General features: G+C 43.6%; 1 protein-coding gene across 2 annotated transcripts in view; it reads left to right on the top strand.

Annotated features, from left to right (window-relative positions):
- Positions 1-21,060, top strand: part of CALN1 (calneuron 1) — a 433,822-nt gene that overhangs the window by 399,701 nt on the left and 13,061 nt on the right. For both annotated transcript variants that reach the window (XM_027126215.1, XM_027126214.1), the window contains exon 5: positions 20,243-20,399. In XM_027126215.1, coding sequence (XP_026982016.1) covers positions 20,243-20,399 — 157 coding nt within the window. The remainder of the gene's footprint in view (positions 1-20,242; positions 20,400-21,060) is intronic.

Here is a 21,060-nt window from a genome sequence, read left to right as displayed (position 1 = left end):
GTTTTAGAGAAACTTGTAACTGGCAACCATTTAGTAATACTGTTCTTATGATATTTAAGATATGAATGTAAATTAGTCAAATGGTTTAGTGAGATTCCCATGGGGTCTTGTCAGGGTAAAATTTATGAAACGGTGCAACTATATGCTTAACAATTTGTTGTATAAAATACAGTACAGGGCTTCCCTGGTGGCGCAGTGGTTGAGAGTCCGCCTGCCGATGCAGGGGACACGATGCGGGAGAGGCCACAACAGTGAGAGGCCCGCGTACCGCAAAAAAAAAAAAAAAAAACAGTACAAAAAGCTATATACTTAAAGCTAAAAAAAAAAGTAGCCACCTCATTTGCATTTGATTCTGTCGTCATGTTTATACATTTCTTTTGTTAAATTTTAGATTTGGATGGTTTCAGTTCTCGGAAAAGCTTCCTTTATACCATGAGTTCTACCTTCTTGAACTCCTTTATTTTGATTCATCTCTCGGTGGGCTGATGTGCATTTTGAATAAATTATTTAGGAAGGTTGGTGTTGGATTTTGTGCTTTCTAAGCTCTTGCATAGCTGATTTATGTTCTGGTGTCTTTGTAGATGAAGCATAAACCCACCAGGTGTCAAATTCTTAAGTAAAAGCCCTTTCCTCTAAAATCTCAGTGGCGTCTCCCCACCGTCTCCTGGAGTTGGGAGTTGCACAGGACATGGTTCTCTTACCATTACCCACTTTTTATGCCAAGACGTTTGCAGAATTTTTTCTTTATTCTTGCATTTCAGACACATCATCAAGATATACCTAAGTGTTGACAGTTTTAAATATTACTGCTTAACAATAAGCCCTAAAGTTCCAGAGAACTAAATTTTTAGGAAGTGGGTTTTTTGGGGGTTTTTTTATTCTGTCTTTTGGGTTCTTGCTTCTGTTCTGCTTCCTCTTGGCTCCTCTTTAGAAATAATGATTCTCTGCATATCTCTACTTTACGTTCTTCATGTTTATCATCTCTTCTTATAGGTTTTTCATCCCTGCATCCTTCTTTCTGCAGGTCAGAGCTAATGATATTTATTTTGCCATCTGAGTCACTGAGTCCATTTTCTCTTCTGTAAATCTTGCTCTTTACTCGTTCTCTTGTCCTTTCTGCTATGGCATTGTTAGATTCTTAAAGTATTACTTCTTCTATATTAATCAGTTTTCTTCTAATCAATGAGTATGTGTATATATGAATACTATAGGGAACCACAAAGAAATTGCTAGGTAAAGTTTACTTTTATTTCCTGTAAATATTTTTCAAAAGTATGTTTTCCTCAGTCTCCAAAGTGCTTGGTTCTCCTGCAGTTTTTATGTCTTGAGTCTTTTTCACAGGTTGCAAACTTTGTCTGTGTTCATTTCCTCCCATACAGCCATCCTTTGCATAAAGAAAGATGAATAATGGAAGAGAATTTGCCATAAAATAGTACAAGTCTCAGTAAGGCAGCAACACTTCTTTTTTTTATTTTACTGAAGTATAGTTGGTTTACACTGTTGTGTTACTTTCTGCTGTACAGCAAAGTGATTCAGTTATACATATATATATACATTCTTTTTCATATTCTTTTCCATTATGGTTTATCACAGGATATTGAATATAGTTCCCTGTACTATACAGTAGGACCTTGTTAGTTTTCCATTCCCTACATCATAGTTTGCATGTGCTAATCCCAAATTCCCAACCCATCCCTCCCCCACACTCTGCCCTATGGCAACCACAAGTTTGTTCTCTGTCTGTGAGTCAGTTTCTGTTTCATAGGTAAGTTCATTTGTGTCATATTTTAGATTCCACATATAACTGATATCATATGGTATTTGTCTTTCTCTTTCTGACTTACTTCACTTAGTATGATAATCTCTAGGTCCATCCATGTTGCTGCAAATGGTATTATTTCATTCTTTTTTTATGGCTGAGTAGTATTCTGTTGTATATATGTGCCACATCTCCTGGTTGTTTCCATGTCTTGACTATTGTGAATAGCAAGGCAGCAGCATTTCTTGAGAGAGCCATGAGCATGAGCAAGTCCATTAATGGAAGTTCATCTCTGTGGGGCTGCTTCTCCAGAAGGGTAAAGCCAGTGAACCTAGGTCAACTTTCCATCTCTGTCTCTGTTGGACTTGACCTCCATTCCAGAGCCACGTCCAGGTGCATGGCCTTCCCCTTTGTGCTGCTTCCTGCTCCTGTCATGTGGCGTCTCTTGCCCTTGGAAATTCCAAGCATGTCAATTAATGTTTCACAATGATGCTGTGCAACAAGTCACCCCAAAACACAATGACTTAGCAAGAAGCACTGATACAGATGTTCGTGGGTCTGCAAGGCAGCTGAGGCTCAGCTGGGAGGCTCTGCTTCTAGTGCAGGTTGAGCTCAGGTCTGCCCCATGTGTGTTCATTCTGGGCCCAGGCAGCAGAAACTTGGGGAAAGTTTTCTCATTGACAAGTCATTGTATGAGAGGGCATACCCAACTGCCTCTGCTCATGCCACACCCACTACCATCTCATTGGGCAAAGCAAGTCATGTGACCAAGTCTAACACCAATGGGACAGGAATATTTTCCAGTCAACAGTAGAAATGGGGGGAGGGGTAAATATTTGCTTGGCAATAATTCAAATTATAACATCCATCTCTTCTCCAATGTGATGATCCACAATTGCAAAAGAGCTTCAAATGGAATGTCCTTGGTCTATCCCATTGCTGCTCTGATGCCCTCACATCACCCAATCTGGTGCAGTTGGTGTGTTTCTTCCAGAATCCTTAGCCTCGACTCCCTAACTTCCTGGGCACGATCTTGATCTGCCTTTTTAAGTGCCTTTATGGCCTCAGTTTTCTCGTTACTATAAAATGTTTGTTTTTCTTTAATTAAATTGTCCTAGGCAACAAATAAAATTTTTAAAAATGAGGTTGGGATGTATAACTGAATCCAATAAAGGCAGCACTGTACAGCTTAGCCGTGCACTCGCTTTGTGTCTGACAGGCAATGCCACCTGCCATCTGTGTGATCTGTTTATTAAAAGGGAGAGGCCACAGCTTAACCACAGGCTGAGGTTGTAGTCTGCTTCCTAAGTTGGAAAGTTCTACCACGTGCCATGCTTGTGATCCGGTTACGAAAACAGAGAGTTGTAATTCCTAAGCACGTGCCTTATTTGTGATCTGGTGAAACAAACGGAAGGAAGCATGACTTAACCCAAGTGCCACGTTGGCAATCTGGTTACTGAGCACATGACCGTACAGCTTGACCACATTGTGGCATCTGTGATCCGTTCCTAAAACAGAAGGCCAGGGGCTTAACCAAGTGTTATGCTTGTGGTCCGGTTAATAAAACAGAATGCCACCCTACATTCCCACACACCATATTTGTATTCCGATTACTAAAACAAGGAGGCAAACGGCTTAACGCAGTCTGCCTTTGTGATCTGGGTGATGAACAGAGGACCATGGGCCAAACCTTGGACTCCTGTCTGGTTGTTTCCTAGAGGAAAAAGGAGGTCTCTGAACTGTGTGGGGTTTCCTCTGGGAAACAAAATTGGGTCAAGTATATTCTAACTAATTATGGGTTCTAAGAAAAACACCATCTAGGTTACACATCTCAATCTCAGAACAAAGTGTCTTAGTTCTCTTAATTTTTAACAATTGATGCTAATATGTCTGTAACATGGAAGGGACACACAGCCTTACACTGCCATTCTTTTCTCTCACTTCTACATACGCCTTTTGCTTCCTACTCTCCATTTGGCCTAGACCCATTTGATTCGGGCCTTCTGATTCTTTAGCCTCTGTTTGGTCACCTGTTCTTTTCTTCATCCACTTTACATCCCATATTTTCCATTCTTTATGTCTCTTAATTGTCACTAGATCTTATTCAATTCCTCTTCTTGCTCTAACGCTGCAATGTATTCAAGGCCCCTTTTTTGAGTATTTCCATTTGCCGAGTGTTTCTCTTCATGCCTGGGGGTTTTCCTCAATGCATTGGTTGCTGTTTGGCTCTCCCTCCTACCCCCATCCCATCAGAAATGGCTTTCCTTTCTCTGAAGATATTCACCAAGAATGACTTGTCTAGAGTCATGGGTGTAGTAAAAGGAATGTTCCTGAGTGAGACAAGTGATGCAATGATGTCTCATCCTATTGCTTTGCTGAAAGCCAGATGGAGGCTGTCAGGAGAATCCTAAAAGCCTAAATGACATTCTTTAAATGAGAAAGAAAAGCGGGTGTGCTCTGGCCACGAGGAACTGAAGTCCCTTCTCAGACAGAATTATGTGTTGGCCAACTTCAACCTCCAGCCTGGAGCAGACGTGGATACTGTGAACCTAAAGACAGAGATGAGATTGGATATCCCATCATTAACAGCTATCAAAATTATGCCTTATATTCCTATTACCTTGCATTTTTCACTAAAAAGATTTAACATTTCTTATTTGATTTGATACAAAATCTCTCTGAGGTGGATAAGGCAGGTATTCTTCTTGCCATTATTATTGTTATTCTCTCATTATTACTAGTCTTATTATTCTTTTCATTATTAATATTACCTATTCAATGGTTGAGGAAACAGAGTCCAAGCTATTAAGTGACCTGACTAAGGACACTTAGATAGTTAGTGGCAGAACCTGTTTTAGATTGTGAGTCCTTGCACATAAGACATTTCCATCAACCCCCTCGGCCATATGTTCTGAACCCGTTTCTGCATTTAGTTTCATGATGGTGCAGATAACTCAGCCGATTAGGCTCATTTTCTGAAACGGCCGCTGTTGCCAACCAAGGTGTGAGGAAACAACTCTGGACGTGGCATCTGGGCCTCAGTTGAGTCTTACGTCTGTGATAACTAACCCGGTGACTCGGGTTCCACTTAACTTTTCACGTACGAGCCACAGCAAAACAAAGGGTTGGAGAATGAAAATGTATGAAGAGAAAGGAACTGTGCCTTTTAGAATAGAAAGACCTTTATCCACATTGCAGCCCTATGACATAAATAACATTATCTCTATTTTTCATAGGGAAAACTGAGGAACAGAGAAGTTTAGTAGCTTTCACTGGGTCACGCAGCCTGTACACGACATTGCCTACACAGAAACCAAGGTTATGGACCTTTTCTCAATTTATTCCTACTAAGGACACATGCATGCGTGCACGACACACACACACACACACACACACACACACACACACACACACACACACACACACACAGAGGTTTCTTCATTATGCCTTCCCCTTCAGTCAGATCTGCATACTTGCCTTAACCCTCTCTCACATTAATAAAATGAACCACGTGGGCCCGTCAGCACCTCCTTTTGGATGTGCAAAGGGGAATTTCGTATGTTTTTTAGTCTCAAGAGTTGCTGTGAGGACGTGAATACTATTCCTATGCTCTCCTGTGTGTTTCCCATCTTTCCATTGCATCATCCTGAGACACCACAGACTCTGCAAACATCTCCCGGGGTTGGCTAGAGTGGGCTCCCTGTCGGGACCCTCTGCTCGTATCTCATGGGAACCAGCTCTTTGAGAAAGCGTTCACAGTTTACACTGTGCCCCCAGACTGCGCGGTCCAGTAGCTGTGACACCCTCGCCCAACAAAGCACGACGTATCCTGTGTCCAAACTCGCGAAAATGAGATGACTTCTTCCCAGACCTAAGTGAGCTCTTGGCAAAAATGCCTTTACTTTATAAACAAAAACCAAACGTAAGCCTGTATTAGATTCTTGTTGCTGTAACAAATGACCACACGCTTTGTGATTTAAAACAATACAGATTTATCCTCCTAGAGTCCTGGAGATCAGAAGTCGGAAATCAGTTTCACTGGCTGAAATCAAGGTGTCGGCACGGCTGTGTTCTTTCTGGAGCCTCTGAGGGGAGACTCTGTTTCCCCATCATTTCCAGCTTCTGACGACCGCCTGCATTCCGTGGCTCATGGCCCCTTCCTCCATCTTCAAGAGCATCACTCCAGTCTCTGCTTCCTTCGTTATGTTGCCTCTCCTCTTTAGCCAAATCTCCCTCCGCCTCCCTCTCAGAAGGACCCTGGTGATTACATTTAGCGCCCACCCAGATAATCCAGGGTAATCTCCACCCCACCCCCCCAATCCTGCATCTCAAGGCCCTTCACTTAGTCACATCTGCAAAGTCCCTTTTATCATGTAAAGGAACAGGTTTATAAATTCCTGGGATTAGTATGTGGGTATCTTTGGGGCCATTATTCAACCTACTACGAAACCCACTTCTAGGGCAGTAGAAATAACTCTGAAGCTCCCACAGGTTCACACTTGTGCACACAGACAGTTCATACCACATCTAAAATCATATATCTCCTTGTCTTCTGCTACATTATTTAACCTCTCTGACCTCTGACATCTTTATCTGTGAAATGGGCATAACGTAGACTCCACCTCCTCAGTGCGTTAACCCCTGTGAGGCTTAAGTGAGGTCACGTCTGTGGTGTACCTGGCACAGAAGAAGCTTGCCGTGCATCTAGCCTTTCCTCCTACCTGCTACCAGACAGACCAGCTGGATGCTAAGCACTTGGTATCCAAATAGTCCATTCCTGGGGGATGTCCTTTCTCAGATCTGCAGCCGGAGGACCCATCAGTGGGTACAGCTCCCAGGCAAGTTCTCTGCATTACAGATCTTCCTCTAGAAAGGCACTGCCAATTGAAATGCAGCCCCTCCTCACCCACACTGTAGTCAAACACTTCTTCCGTGGAGCCGGGGCTCTGTGATGAGGCAACAGCCACACAGAGTCCACGTGACCCTGGACTCTGGTTAAAACGTATCAGTATGTGCAGTTTCCTCCAGGACTTGGAGGCCAGTCCTTCAACTGAGCATCACTGATGTGGTTGTCTCGGGTTCAGAGCCACGCCCTATAAGAAATATGGAGCTGGAAGTACTACTGCGACCTCCTGTGGGCTGAGCAGAAACACACGGAAATGAGAGCAGAGGTGGGAGCAGACAAAGCCCACCTTGTCTGTCGGGTACTGGCCAGCAGTGGGGGAAAATGGGCCACTTCAGCGTCCCCTCCAACCTGCCCTGTGGTCGAGCACCCTTGACAAGGAACAGAAGGAGAATCACTGCCCGGAAGGGCTGGGGTCTGAGCTGCTTCAGGAGCAGAGACTGGGGAGGGGGACCTGCCGAGAGTGTTAGCCCCCTCCTGACGTCATTCAGAGTGGAGACTCTTTTCCAGAGGGCAAAGCTTGTCCGTGTCAGCCAGAGACTCTGAGTCACATGTCTGCCTCATAGGGCTTGCAGGGGGTGGAAAATTCCTTCCAGACTGTGGCAGTAAATAGGTGGTCAATCTCAGTTTGGGCGTGATTGTGGGTTTTCATCTTTCTTCTGAGTCGCCACTGCACTCCAGGGGGCATTTGCAGAGGCTGAACCACGTGTTACGACCCAGTCGCTGACTTGAACTGACTCCTTGGGAGACTGAAGAGCACGGCGCTTCCCTCCCTCTGTGTCGTCATGTCCCCCGTCCCAAGGGCAGGGACACCTGTGCGAGTCCAGACGGAGCCATCCCAGCCTGGCACCGACTGTTGTTTTTTCAGTGCCTTTACCAGCCCCCCATTTCTTTGCCCAACCTGTGTATCGTGTCCAAGGCTCCAGGTGTGTCTGCCTCTTTGCTCATGGCGAGGAGGGGGACTCCCAACACCTTGCATTTCAATCTCACTGTTTAATTCTTCGTGTGGGGAAAATCTTGGAGCCAGGAATGACTGCAGGAGTCTCTCTGGTTACACTGGTGTTGTCCGCACTTCACAACTGGGCACCACTGGCAGGCTGATGGCAAGACACACCCTTTGGGAGGGCCTCCTTCTTAGACAGGGGAAGCTGTGTTGCCCGTAGTGGGGAGCCAACCATGAAACAGAAGGCGCAGGCAGGAAGTTCTGTAGCTCTAATGACCTTGCGTGACCTTGCCGCATTGATGCTCAGGGCACTTAGAAGATGGCTATATTTTTATGCTGCACCCAGATAAATGGATGAGCCATGTGGATGGGACTCTGCCCGAGATCCTGTCCAAATGCCCCAGAGTATAGGGGTCACCACCGTGGCAAACTGTAACCAATTCCACCCCCTGGCTGGGAAGCTCTGACCCACTGAGCTTCCCTGCAGCCCTCTTTCTCTGTGGCATCATGCCTTTTGATGATGGGCAGAGAAAAGAATAAACATGGGCTTGTCCCACTGCTTATTCAGCTCATCCTTCTCTCAGAAGAGGAAGCCACTGTGTCATCAAAGTCACTTCAAATAATGGCCCCAAAGATACCCACATACTAATCCCTTCTGTGAAAGTTGAAATGTTTGGATTCACCTAAAAGCTGGTCAGGGAAGATGCGGCCTCCAGCTGGGCAGGTCTCGGCAGGAGGCAGGGGCGGGGCCTGGGGGCCAAGGCCTCAGAGAGCAGAGCACCCGGGAGACAGCAGAGAGCTCCGTCCTAACAGCGGCCGGGCCTTTCATCCCATCAAGGATTCAGGACTTGCCTGGAGACACAGGCACCCCTGAGGTTCCTCCCGCAGAAGGGAAATGCATTCAATTTCCCTGCTCGTTCACATTGAAAAGATAGGGAATCTGATCATGGGAAGTTTCATTGCCCTGGGAGCTCTTCCTGGCTTTCTCATGGATTTGGTGGGGGAACACTGAGTGGGGAGAGAAGGCATGGGAAAGTCTTTGCTTTGGAACAAATGGAGAAATCACATTTATTCATTCAGCAAACGTATGTCCTGCATCCAGCAGGGACCAGGCTCTGTAAAGGGACTGGGTGTAAACACTGTGTGAGGTGCAGTGCATGCCCTCGGAGGCCTCATCAGCTGCCAGCAGAGCCCGATCAACAGAGAAAAGTAACTCCCAGTGGAAGAGCAGCGGTAAAGAGACCTGGGGGGCCCGAGGCTCCAGTGCTGCCCCTGTTTGAACCCCCTGAGCTGGCAGAGGGAGGGGGGTCTAGCGGGTCCAGCTCGCAGCCAATCCTGCATGCTCCTCCCTCTGAGTCCAACTAGGAGAGAGGACCCCCGAAAGGCCAGGGGAGTCCTTTGACACCCCCATCGTTTACATCAATTCCCCAGAAGAGGGGATCTTGAGAAAATGATCTTCTTCTTCTGTTGGCGCCACAGAGCTGCCTGACTTCTATGACCCATCACAGGAGGGTCCTCTGCACCCACTTAGAGACTACAATTCCTGGAAAGCACAGCAGGAAGGCCGGGATGTTTTGCCACCATGGTGGGCAGCCATGTGCTGGGAGAAGGATCTTCTTTCTGGACTAGAACTTTATATGCCTTAGTTCAAACCTCACATCAGAATCCTCTGGAGGGCTTGTTAAATATGGGTTCCCAGGACCCACCCCCAAAGCCTGTGATTCATCAGGTCTGGGATGGGGCTGGAATTCTGCGTTTCCAGCTAGTTTCTGGGTGATACTGGTGCCGCTGGTCCAGGGAACACACTTTAGAATCACTAGGCTAGATGAATCGAGGATGAACAGCCATCTTCCCACTTTAAGAGAACCAGGCTTCCTGAGCAAGAGGTAATCTGTATCCACAAAGCGGCTCGTGGACACGCACAGTGCCCAATGCTCAGCGAAAATCCCCACAACCACTGGGCAATAGGACCCGAGAACATCCAAGCCACTCTCTCCTTTGGCAAGTCGCGCATTTGGGTCGCGTGTTTCTCATTTATGTATTTGGAAACAGAAACAATAACAACTATAACATTGGATTAATTACAATTTAACAAGCCTAAGAAAAAGAATGCAGAGGAGGAGCTAATCATGGGAGAATTGTAGGAGAGACCTGTCTCACGTTCTTTAATATTTTAATCTTTAAAAGTGATGCAAGAGATGTTTAGATCCTTGGTTTTTTTTAAGCAGCAGCCACAAGCAGCTGGGACACAAAAGGAAAAAAAATAATCATAAAATACATAAGACAATGAATAATATAAAATAATAAGATTATGGAAGGAAACAAAACTACACTGCAGAATTAAAATCTTCTCCAGAGACAGTAGGAACAGAATTAACAGTGCAAAAAAAAAAAATGAGTAATGTGAAATACAAAACAAAGTGATGAAAATTATTAGAGAAAAAAATGAAAACTTTGGAAACAAAGAATAGAAATCTAAGAAGCATTCGTGTTCTGGAGAAAGGAACGTATTAGATAGAACAGGAGAAAGACAAGAACCAAAGTGATTGTCAGGAAACAGGAGGCAGAAAATGACATTGGTGTAAAAATGAAAAGCCCCCTCACAGGGCTTCCCTGGTGGCGCAGTGGTTGAGAATCTGCCTGCTAATGCAGGGGACACGGGTTCGAGCCCTGGTCTGGGAAGATCCCACATGCCGCGGAGCAACTAGGCCGTGAGCCACAACTACTGAGCCTGTGCGTCCGGAGCCTGTGCTTCACAGCAAGAGAGGCCGCGACAGTGAGAGGCCCGCGCACCGAGATGAAGGGTGGCCCCCGCTTGCCACAACTAGAGAAAGCCCTCGCACAGAAACGAAAACCCAACACAGCCAAAAATAAATTAATTTTTTAAAAAAGCCACCTCACAAAATTCCAGCCAAGATTAATGCAAAAACATGTCGTTTAGCAGAGCATGGAAAACATTTTTTTAGTTTCACGGCTAATGAAATATTCCTACTAGTGTCCAGGAAGAAACAAAAATGATCTTCAAAGTGAAAGCTTAGGCCACCATCCAATCTCTTTGCTCCTCCCCTGCAATAAACAGCACTGGAACTGGAGAAGTTCCAGTGGAGCTTGGAGGGGAAATTTTGTGCGATTCTAGAATTTTCTACCAAACTAAGTTGTCTGTCATGGGATGTGGGGAATGGGGAAGTATTATCAGATTAGAAGAACTCAGAAAATGTAATGTTCACAAATGCTTCATTGTCAAACTATTTTTTTAAGTTTTGTAGCAGATAATTGGATGGAAGTCAGGTACTCAGGGTTGGGAGAGTCATAGAAAAATGGAACTGAGCATTGAAGTCAATTAAATACAATGAAATAGCAGTAGCTGTTATAAATGTTACAAAATTAAATGCAGAAGCCAAATACTGTTTTAGAACAAGTTGCAAATAGTAGAAAACGTGTCATGATAAATCTCAAATTAAACTTATGAAGACTATAAAGTATCAGGTAAGAGACAGGAACATGAAGGTTTATAAATCTTCTTATCATATGTAAGGAAAGATGAGAAAATGCAGTTTAATTTCTTGAATTTGATAATATAAGAAATTATGGCTTAAGTAATGCAGTTGATAAATGGAAAGATATCCACCACTATAATCAAAACTAGGACAACTGTAGGGTTTTCTTTTTTCAAAAGACAAAAGGCAAGGAAAACCTAAGGAAGGTCTGAAGGCTAGAAAGCAGGAGGTGAACTAACAGAAGTACAGCCAAACATGTTTATAACAATATATGAAAATGTAACTAGACGCCACCATTGGAAGGCAAAGAATCTCACGTTAGATTTTTTAAAACTCCAACTCTATTCTCTTTGTAAGAAATGTACATTCCCTTTATGAGACATACCTTTTTTTGAAGTTTATAAAAAACTTTTATTGAAATATAGTTGATTTACAGTGTTGTGTTAGTTTCAGATGTACAGCAAAGTGATTCAGTTATGTGTGAGTATATATATGTATGTATATATATACATATATATGAAATGTGTGTATATCATATATATATTCTTTTTTAGATTATTTTCCACTATAGGTTATTACAAGATATTGAGTATAGTTCTCTGTGCTATACAGTAGGTCCTTGTTGGTTATGATTTTATATATAGTAGTGTGTATATTTGAATCCCCAAATCCTAATTTATCCCTCCCAAGAGACATACCTTTTTAAAAAGACGTGTATAATATAACACAGAAAGTTTAAAAACCAAAGGAGAGATGTTTAATGGAAAATGCACACACAAAGAAAGCAAGCACAGCCGTATTGATGTATAAACAGATGCTTTTTCCAATAGAAGGCACTTAAATATTTTTTAATGACAGATTGTGTATATTGATAACAACGCACAGTACAATTCTGTACCCATTTCCAATGTGTGGGTGTTTTCCCCACACCACCAAGCAATTCTCCATCACCAGCTGGGTGTTCTACAGTTCAACTCAATTTTGACACTCTCTACCCAGAGACTATATCAGATCTCAGAAGTTAAGGACTTGAGCTCACAAGACTGCCCCCGACGCCACCACCTCAGATGCCAATCACAAGTCCAGCTTCTCACCTGTGCTTCTGATTGGCCTGTAAATCGGAGTTTCCCACAACCCACCCCTTGGGTTCTATTCATTTGCTAGAGCAGCTCACAGAACTCAGAAAATCTGTTTACTTACTAGATTACCAGTTTATTACAAGGCTATTAAAGGATCCAAATCAATGGCTAGATACATAGGGTGAGATCCCAAACAAAGAGGCATCTGTCCTCATGGAGGTGGGGGCCTGGCATGGCAGCACGTGGATGCATTCTGGTTCACTCACCTAGAAGCTCTCTAAACCCCCTCCTTCTGGGTTTTTATGGAGGCCTCACGACATAGCCATGGTTGATTAAATTATTGGCCATGAGTGATTGATTCAACCTCCAGCCCCTCTCTCCTCCCTGGATAGCAGGGGATGAGACTGAAAGTTCCAACCCTCTATTTATGACTGATTCCTCCAGTGACCATCTCCTCCATCTTTAGAGGATTTCCAAAAGTCACCTCATTAACATAAACTCCGTTGTGGATGAAAGGGGCTTGTTATGAATAATGAGACGCCCATTTATGGCTCTGATGTGATTTCAGGAACTGAGGACAAGAAACCAAATATGACAAAGATGCTCTACGGTTTTTATCACTTAAGAAATTCCAAGGGTTTGGGGAGATGTGAGCCAGGAACAATGGACGGAAGACCAAAATATATACTTACTATAACTCCTAATATCACACATACCTCACGCATTCCGTAAGGGAGGCTGCCCATCCGTTTATCTTGATATCCTCCCAGTGCCTTTCCTGGGCTTTTTCGTACCCAGTACACTCTTCCCAGGTGTTACCATCTTTTCTGATGACTTTTATTATCATCTGTATGCAGATGACTTCCAGGTCATTAGCCCATATTTGTACATCCTACTGCCTCCTGGGCTGTTCCAGAACCGCCAATGCACACATCCATAATTTCACGTCACCTTTCTCTCCAAGCCTTTTCTTCCTCTGTTCCCATCCGGCTGAACGTAAAACCCAGGTGTGATCCTGATTGGTTCACTGAGCTTCACCCTCCACACACGAGTCATCTTGTCAAACTCTCTTACACGGCTCTTGAATGCTCTCTGTCGCCACAGTCCACAGTTAAAAAATGATTAAAGAAGACAATTTCGGCCATATCAGCAAACTTTACTTAACATTTCATGAAGCGGACAGGCTCCATTCCGAGAACTGTAAAATGGGGTAGAAGGCAGGAAGCTCTTATAGGTTAAAGAAAAAAGAAGAGAAAAAGCAGAAAATATTTGATTGGCTGGGGTCACAAGGTCACCCTTGTTTGGCATGAGAAAGCCCAGAGTTGGGTTGGCATTTGGGAGTTGGCCGACTGGACATACGGTGTTTCTGGTCAAGAGGAGTGTTTACAGGGACGTAAAAGTTATCTAGGTTTGGGTTTGCTGGCGTGACACCCCGGGGCAGAATTGTCTTCATCTTGGGCCTGGCAGGCTACTTCAACACCACCATAGTTTCTAAACCTGTTATTTCAATAGCCTTCCCTCCGGTCATCTTGCAGCTTGTGCCGGCAAAGGGTAATTTTTCTCAGGCTCAATCATGATGAAGTAAGTTCTCTGTTGAAAATCCTTTCGTGGCACCCCATCCTACCCAAAAGGTAAAACTAAGCTCCATTCCTCAAAAAATTAAGCATAGAATTACCATTGATTTGGCAATTCCCATTCTAGGTACATACCCCAAAAAACTGAAAACAGGGACACGAGCAGAGGCTTGGACACTTACATTCGTAGCAGTAACAGCCACAAGGCAGAAGCAATACCAGTATTCAGGGATGGATAAATAGAGAAACAAAGTATACATACGATGGAATATTGTTCAGCCTCAAAGAGGAATAAACACTACGACACTGATGATCCTTGCAGACATGACCCAAGCAAAATTAACCTGTCACAAAAGGACAAATACTGTACAGTTCCACTTCCAGGAGGGACCTAGAGCAGTCAAATGCACATTTGGCTATTTACAGAAAGTAGAAGGGTGACTGCCAGAGCCTGGGGGCGGGGCGGGGGTGGGGGGGATGCGGAGATAGTGTTTAATGGGTAAGGAGTTTCAGCTGGGGAAAATAAAAAAAGCTCTGGAGACTGCCGGTCGTGATGGTTGCACAACAATGTGAATGTACTTAATGCCACTGAACTGGACCCTTAAAAATGGATAAAATGGTAAATGTGTGTTATGTATATTCTACCACAATGAAAAAGTCAAAGCAAACAAGCAAAAAACAACCAGGCTGTGGATGGACCTTGAGATTATCCTAGTAAGTGAAGCAAGTCAGACAGAGAAAGACAAGTTATCACGTATATGTGGAATCTTAAAAAAAAAAATGACACACATGAACTTATGTACAAAACAGAAACAGACTCACAGACAGAGAAAACAAACTTATGGTTACCAAAGGGGAAAGAGGAGGGGGAGGGATATATTAGGAGTCTGGGATTCACAGAGGCACACTACTAAATATAAAATAAACAACAAGGACCTACTGCATAGCGCAGGGAACTATATTCAGTATCTTGTAATAACCTATAATGAAAAAGAACCTGAAAAAGAATATATAGATATATATAACTGAATCACTTTGCTGTACATCTGAAACTAACACAACATTGTAAAGCAACTCTACTCCAATAAAAACAACAACAACCAAGCTCCTCTCCATGGCCTTTATTGACTCGCACCCCGCCCACAGCTCTCATCTTATCCTGACCACCTTCTCCTGCTCCAAACTCAACACGTGGCCGTTTGATGGACCTGTGAGCTTTTACGTTCCCCAGGGGTTTCCAAGCCATCCTGGGTGGCCCTTATCACAGCGAGTTATCCCACTGAATTAAAATCACTCATTTGCTTGTCTTTTGAAAGCAATCAACATCTCGCTCACCTTTGTGTCTCCATCACAGTGTCTGGTGTGGAGTCAGCCTCCGTAACCATTTGTTGAATGAGGAAATCCATCTTTCTGCTGTAAAGGATAGCCTCGTTTAGAAAATATTAGGACTAAAAGAACAATTTGTGGAGATGCAGTTATTTTCCACAGACTGCAGTGTGTTACTCATGGTCTTTGACACATCAAGTCATCCCCAGAAACTAAGGTTATACGAGATACAGATGATAATTATAAGACTACATAATATAATTAATAAGGATAACTGTATTTGTGTAATTGACTCTACAGAGATTTTACCATAAGGGAAGACTCCTTAGGTTCCTAAAAATAGCAGCTGTACAGGCTAAAGTGGATCTTTAACCAAGATTCACTAAAAACAGAATAAAACAACAAAAATCAAACCTGGAGGAAAGAAAAACAAATAGGGTTAAAAATACCAAATGGGATAGAAGAAGCATTGAGAGAAATTTAAAATTGTGGAACTGTTGTGCATAGTTACATGCTAACAGTGATGAAAATCTTTTGGCTGGTTTTCTGAAAAAGGACGTGATTTCAAAATTGACTCAGGGTTTCCCTAGTGGCGCAGCGGTTGAGAGTCCACCTGCTGATGCAGGGGATATGGGTTCGTGCCCCCGTCCGGGAAGATCCCGCATGCCGCGGAGCGGCTAGGCCCGTGAGCTGTGGCCGCTGAGCCTGCGTGCCCAGAGCCTGTGCTCCGCAACAGGAGAGGCCACAGCAGTGAGAGGCCCGCGTACCGCAAAAAAAAAAAAAAAATCAAAATTGACTCAAGAAAAATTTACAAGCTCAATGGATTGATCACCATGGAAGAAATACTTGTTGGCATTGTGCCCATATTGTTTTATAGTGATTTCTTTCAAACTTGTAAAAGACAGCTCTATTCTGACAATGCAGAAAACATGGAATTCTACTCAACTGATTTTGCTTAAGTATTAATACCCTCACATTAAAACATGACCCAGAGAACCAAATAAAAGGAAAACTATAGATTTCTGGAATCTCCATTTTTCCTTCTCTCTTTTTTTTTTCTTTTTAAAATTTATTTAATTAATTAATTTTTTTTACATCTTTATTGGAGTATAATTGCTTTACATTGGTGTGTTAGTTTCTGCTTTATAACAAAGTGAATCAGATATACATATGTTCCCATATCTCTTCCCTCTTGCATCTCCCTCCCTCCCACCCTCCCTATCCCACCCCTCTAGGTGGTCACAAAGCACCGAGCTGATCTCCCTGTGCTATGCGGCTGCTTCCCACTAACCATCTATTTTACATTTGGTAGTGTATATATTTCCATGTATACACTACCACTCTCTCACTTTGTCCCAGCTTACCCTTCCCCACCCCGTGTCCTTAAGTGTATTCTCTAGTAGGTCTGCGTCTTTATTCCCATCTTGCCCCTAGGTTCTTCATGACCTTTTTTTTTTTTTTAGATCATATACATGTGTTAGCATACAGTATTTGCTTTTCTCTTTCTGACTTACTTCACTCTGTATGACAGACTGTAGGTCCATCCACCTCACTACAAATAACTCAATTTCGTTTCTTTTTATGGCTGGGTAATATTCCATTGTATACATGTGCCACATCTTCTTTATCCATTCATCTGCCAATGGACACTTAAGTTGCTTCCATGTCCTGGCTATTGTAAATAGAGCTGCAATGAACATTGGGGTACATGACTCTTTTTGAATTATGGTTTTCTCAGGGTATATGCCCAGTAGTGGGATTGCTGGGTCGTATGGTAGTTCTATTTTTAGTTTTTTAAGGAACCTCCATACTGTTCTCCATAGTGACTGTATCAATTTACATTCCCACCAACAGTGCAAGAGGGTTCCCTTTTCTCCACACCCTCTCCAGCATTTATTGTTTGTAGATTTTTTGATGTTGGCTGTCTTTTGATTAAAACCACTCACCTGGTGTCAGGACTTACTGGAGCTCAGGTTCTTTTGCCTCATCACAGAAAGAACTCGGTGTGAGGCAAAGCGGCAGGCCAAGAGTGAGTTTATTAGCATAGGACGCTTGTGGGAGATACAAGTGGGCTGGCAAGGGAACACAGCCCTGAGAACAAAGAGGGCTACATTTTTATAATCAAATAAAAAGTGGGGAGGAGAGAAGACCACCTCTTCCTCATTCTTGGGCAGATGTCATGGTGCTATTTAGATCATATATATATTACTAAAATATGGTAATTTATCTCAGGTTTTGGTATAATGTCCCCTTTCACCTAGTTTCTTTCCCCTTTCACCTATATTTCTGTCCTGGCCACATGCAGAAATGCTACTCTTCAAGGACTCTTAACTCTCTGAGTTCATGTAACAGGATTCACATCCCGTATCTATTGTCTTGTGTTTTAAATATCAGGGTTTGTGGCTTGAGTGTGTCTGGCACTTGGATGCTCCTGGTCTTTCAAGGTAGAGTAGCTTGTTGCTAGGTTACTGGATTCTTTTCTTGAGTGGTTATTCGCTTACAACAGTCTCCCAAACTCCCTTAAAATTCCTTTTCTGTCTTAATCCCCTGGTGAGATTTCTAAACTGACTATTTAATTATCCTACTCTATCCCTATCAGGGGTATTGGAAAATATACCCTTCTTGGGGCCTCTGTAACTTATCCTCAAAGTGGCTTGTGCCCATAGAAGGTTGAGAGCCCAAAGATGATTTTAAGTTTTGAACAGTCATAGTCTTTTAGTCCCAGGCTGTTTGCTCTTGGCTCTCTCAAAAAGTTAGTCATTTTTAAAAATCTATTTAACTCCAGTTGGTTTCTGCTAATATCCACAATTATTTTTGAGACATACCTCTCTCTAAACTTAATGACCAGCTTTCTGGGAGAGCCGCCTAACATATTCAGAGATTTTAAGAAGGGACATTTTGATTTGTTTTAATAGGTTTGGATTGTTATTTATAGCATTTCTCAATTTTATCTCTTCCTAGTAGGAGATGAGAAACAATTGCTTCTTTCAATGCTGCAAGACCAGAAATTTTGGGGTTGTCTCTATTCTGGCTTGCAAAACAATCAATTCTTTCCTGAGTTCATCACCTTTTTTTCAAATTGAGTATAATTAACATATAACATTATATCAGTTTCCTATGTATAAGATAAAGATTTGAAATTTGTGTATACTGTGAAATGCTCACCACAAGAGGTCTAGTTAACATCCATCACCACACATAGTTACACATTTTTTGTGTGTGAGGAGAACTTTTAAGATCTATTCTCATAGCAACTTTCAAATACACAATACAATGTTATTAACCAGAGTCACCATGCTGGATATTACATCTGCAGGACTTATTTTATAACTGGAAGTTTGTGCCTTTTGACCCCCTTCACCCATTTCACCCACTCCCCACGCCCCTGCCTCTGAAAACTACCCACCTGTTCTCTGGATCCGTGAATACGGGTTGGTTCGTTGGTTTGTGGATTACACATGTAAGTGAGATCATACAGTATTTGTCTTTCTCTGTCTGATTTAGTTCACTCTGAGCTCATCTCTTTCTTGTAGATGAGCAACCAATTGCAACCAGAGCCTGCTGTGTCCCAAACTTATTTATTATTTTTTGTGTGTGTGGTACGTGGGCCTGTCACCGCTGCGGCCTGTCCCGTTGCAGAGCACAGGCTCCGGACGCGCAGGCTCAGCGGCCATGGCCCACGGGCCCAGCCACTCCGCGGCGTGCGGGATCCTCCCAGACCGGGGCACGAACCCGCGTCCCCTGCATCAGCAGGCGGACTCTCAACCACTGCACCACCAGGGAAGCCCTGTCCCAAACTTTTTACCCATTCAGTGTGTATCTGCCCTGAGTCATCACAGGCAACAACTTTACCAAATGTTTGCTACTGCATAACACGCATTGTTATCTTTCCAGCCTCCAATAACAATTTTCTTATTTTCCTGACCCTGCAATCCATACATCATCTTTTAGAATTTTTGTTATGGTAGCTTTTCATTTCTATGTACTAATTTCTGTATTGTTGATGTAAACCAAGTTATACCAAATCTCCATGGCTACAACGAAGGGCATTTGTTACTCACATTACTTTTCCTTTCTGGGCTATCTTCTCCACTTTCTCCTCATTCTGGGACCCCAACAGAAGGAACAGCCTCTTTGTAGGACAGAAGGAAAAGGACACAGGCTAGAACCACGCAGTGGCTCTGAAAGATGTTAATCGATGTGACCTGTGTCAGTTCTACTCACATTTCATTGGCCAAGAAAGTGACGTGACCAAATCTGATAGACATGGAGCGGAAAAGCAAATCTTCTCCCTGGTAGCGGAAGAACACAAGTGGAAACGCTACACCTTATTTTCAGCTGTTCTTCCTCATAAACATGGCTTGGAACGTGCATTTTATCTTGTTAGAGCAAGACACATGCTGGCTTCTTGGAAGATTTAAAACTTTCTAGAGACATATGCATTGTCTGAAGTGTGACACACTCCAAAGTACATGAGGTGTGGAGGGGTGACAGCAGATGGCTGGATGAGTAGGAAACCAAACTAGCAGGTGGCATCTTTTTCTCCAAGATTCTCTACTGAGGGGGGAATGGCATTCCTTGAATTCCCAAGAAGTTCCTGCAAGTTCACAAGTGTGCTTGGAGCTGAGCGTGGCAGAAAACTGCTCATCTGATGTCTTGAAAAGCTGGGACAAATCTCTGTAGGAAGACTTAGGACTTGCTGGTCATGCCCCAAGCCAAATTCTCACCCCCAAGTGCCCCAGACCCTCTCACTCCTCTCTTTTTTTTGTAAATTGATTGATTGATTTTTGGCTGCCTTGGGTCTTTGTTGCTGCGCGCAGGCTTTCTCTAGTTGCAGCGAGTGGGGTCTACTCTTTGTTGCGGTGCACAGGCTTCTCATTGCGGTGGCTTCTTTTGTTGCGGAGCACGGGCTCTAGGCGTGTGGGCTTCAGTAGTTGTGGCACACTGGCTCAGTAGTTGTGGGTTGCGGGCTTAGTAGTTGTGGCTCACGGGCTCTAGAGCATAGGCTCAGTAGTTGTGGGGCTCACGGGCTTAGTTGCTCCGTGGCATGTGGGATCTTCCCGGACCAGGGCTCGAACCCATGTCCCCTGCACTGGCAGGTGGATTCTTAACCACTGTGCCACCAGGGAAGTCCCCCTCTCACTCCTCTTTATCTCCACAGTTCGACATGCAGAGGATAACTCTGGAAGAGCTGAAGCACATCCTCTATCACGCCTTCCGGGACCACTTAACGATGAAGGACATTGAGAACATCATCATCAACGAGGAAGAGAGCCTGAATGAGACCTCGGGGAACTGCCAGACGGAGTTTGAGGGCGGTAGGTACCTCTGCTTCTGCTCTCTACCTGGTCTGGGATAGGCCGGCCGTTCCACATCCTCTGTATGAAAAATGGGTTTACAGTCTCTTGGGCCGAAGTGGCCTTGGACGTAAGCCACAAATCCAGGACCGAGGTTAAAAGATCCTTTTTGCCAAGATGTAGTAGGTTTCTTTTTTTTCTGCTTTTTTCCCCCAACTCTGCATTTTTGCAAGACCTGTATTGACCCTTCCTTCCTCCGGTGACCCTGAGGTCTGTGACTTGAGTGGCTTTGTGGTGTTGGCCTTTATTTAGTGGGGGCTGTGTGGGGTGATGTAAGGAGCCTGTCTGAGCTGTCTGCAAACCTGGGTCAAGTCCAGTGGCTAATTGTGTGACCTTGGGCAAGGGGTGTATCTTCTCTGAATGAGTTTCCTCACCCATAAACATCAGGATAATTACACCTACTTCACAGGATCCTTAGGAATGAATGAATTACCTCCATTCTATGCTCTCTGAATATACACTGGCCCACAAAAGCCCTGCTCATGAAAAAACTCTCATGAACTTCACCAAGAAAATAAGGTCCTCCTGTGTCCAAAAAAGAGACCCGTGAGAGGTCATTTTTCTTGGACTCACGAAGGAAAGCTTTAAAAAAAAAAAAAAAAAAAAAAAAAAAAAAAAAAAA

The sequence above is a fragment of the Aethalodelphis obliquidens genome, unplaced genomic scaffold, assembly GCF_003676395.1.
Source record: "Aethalodelphis obliquidens isolate GAN/ISIS:26980383/991018 unplaced genomic scaffold, ASM367639v1 scaffold30, whole genome shotgun sequence".
NCBI classification, from domain to species: domain Eukaryota; kingdom Metazoa; phylum Chordata; class Mammalia; order Artiodactyla; family Delphinidae; genus Aethalodelphis; species Aethalodelphis obliquidens.
This window is presented reverse-complemented; position numbering and strand designations above follow the sequence as displayed.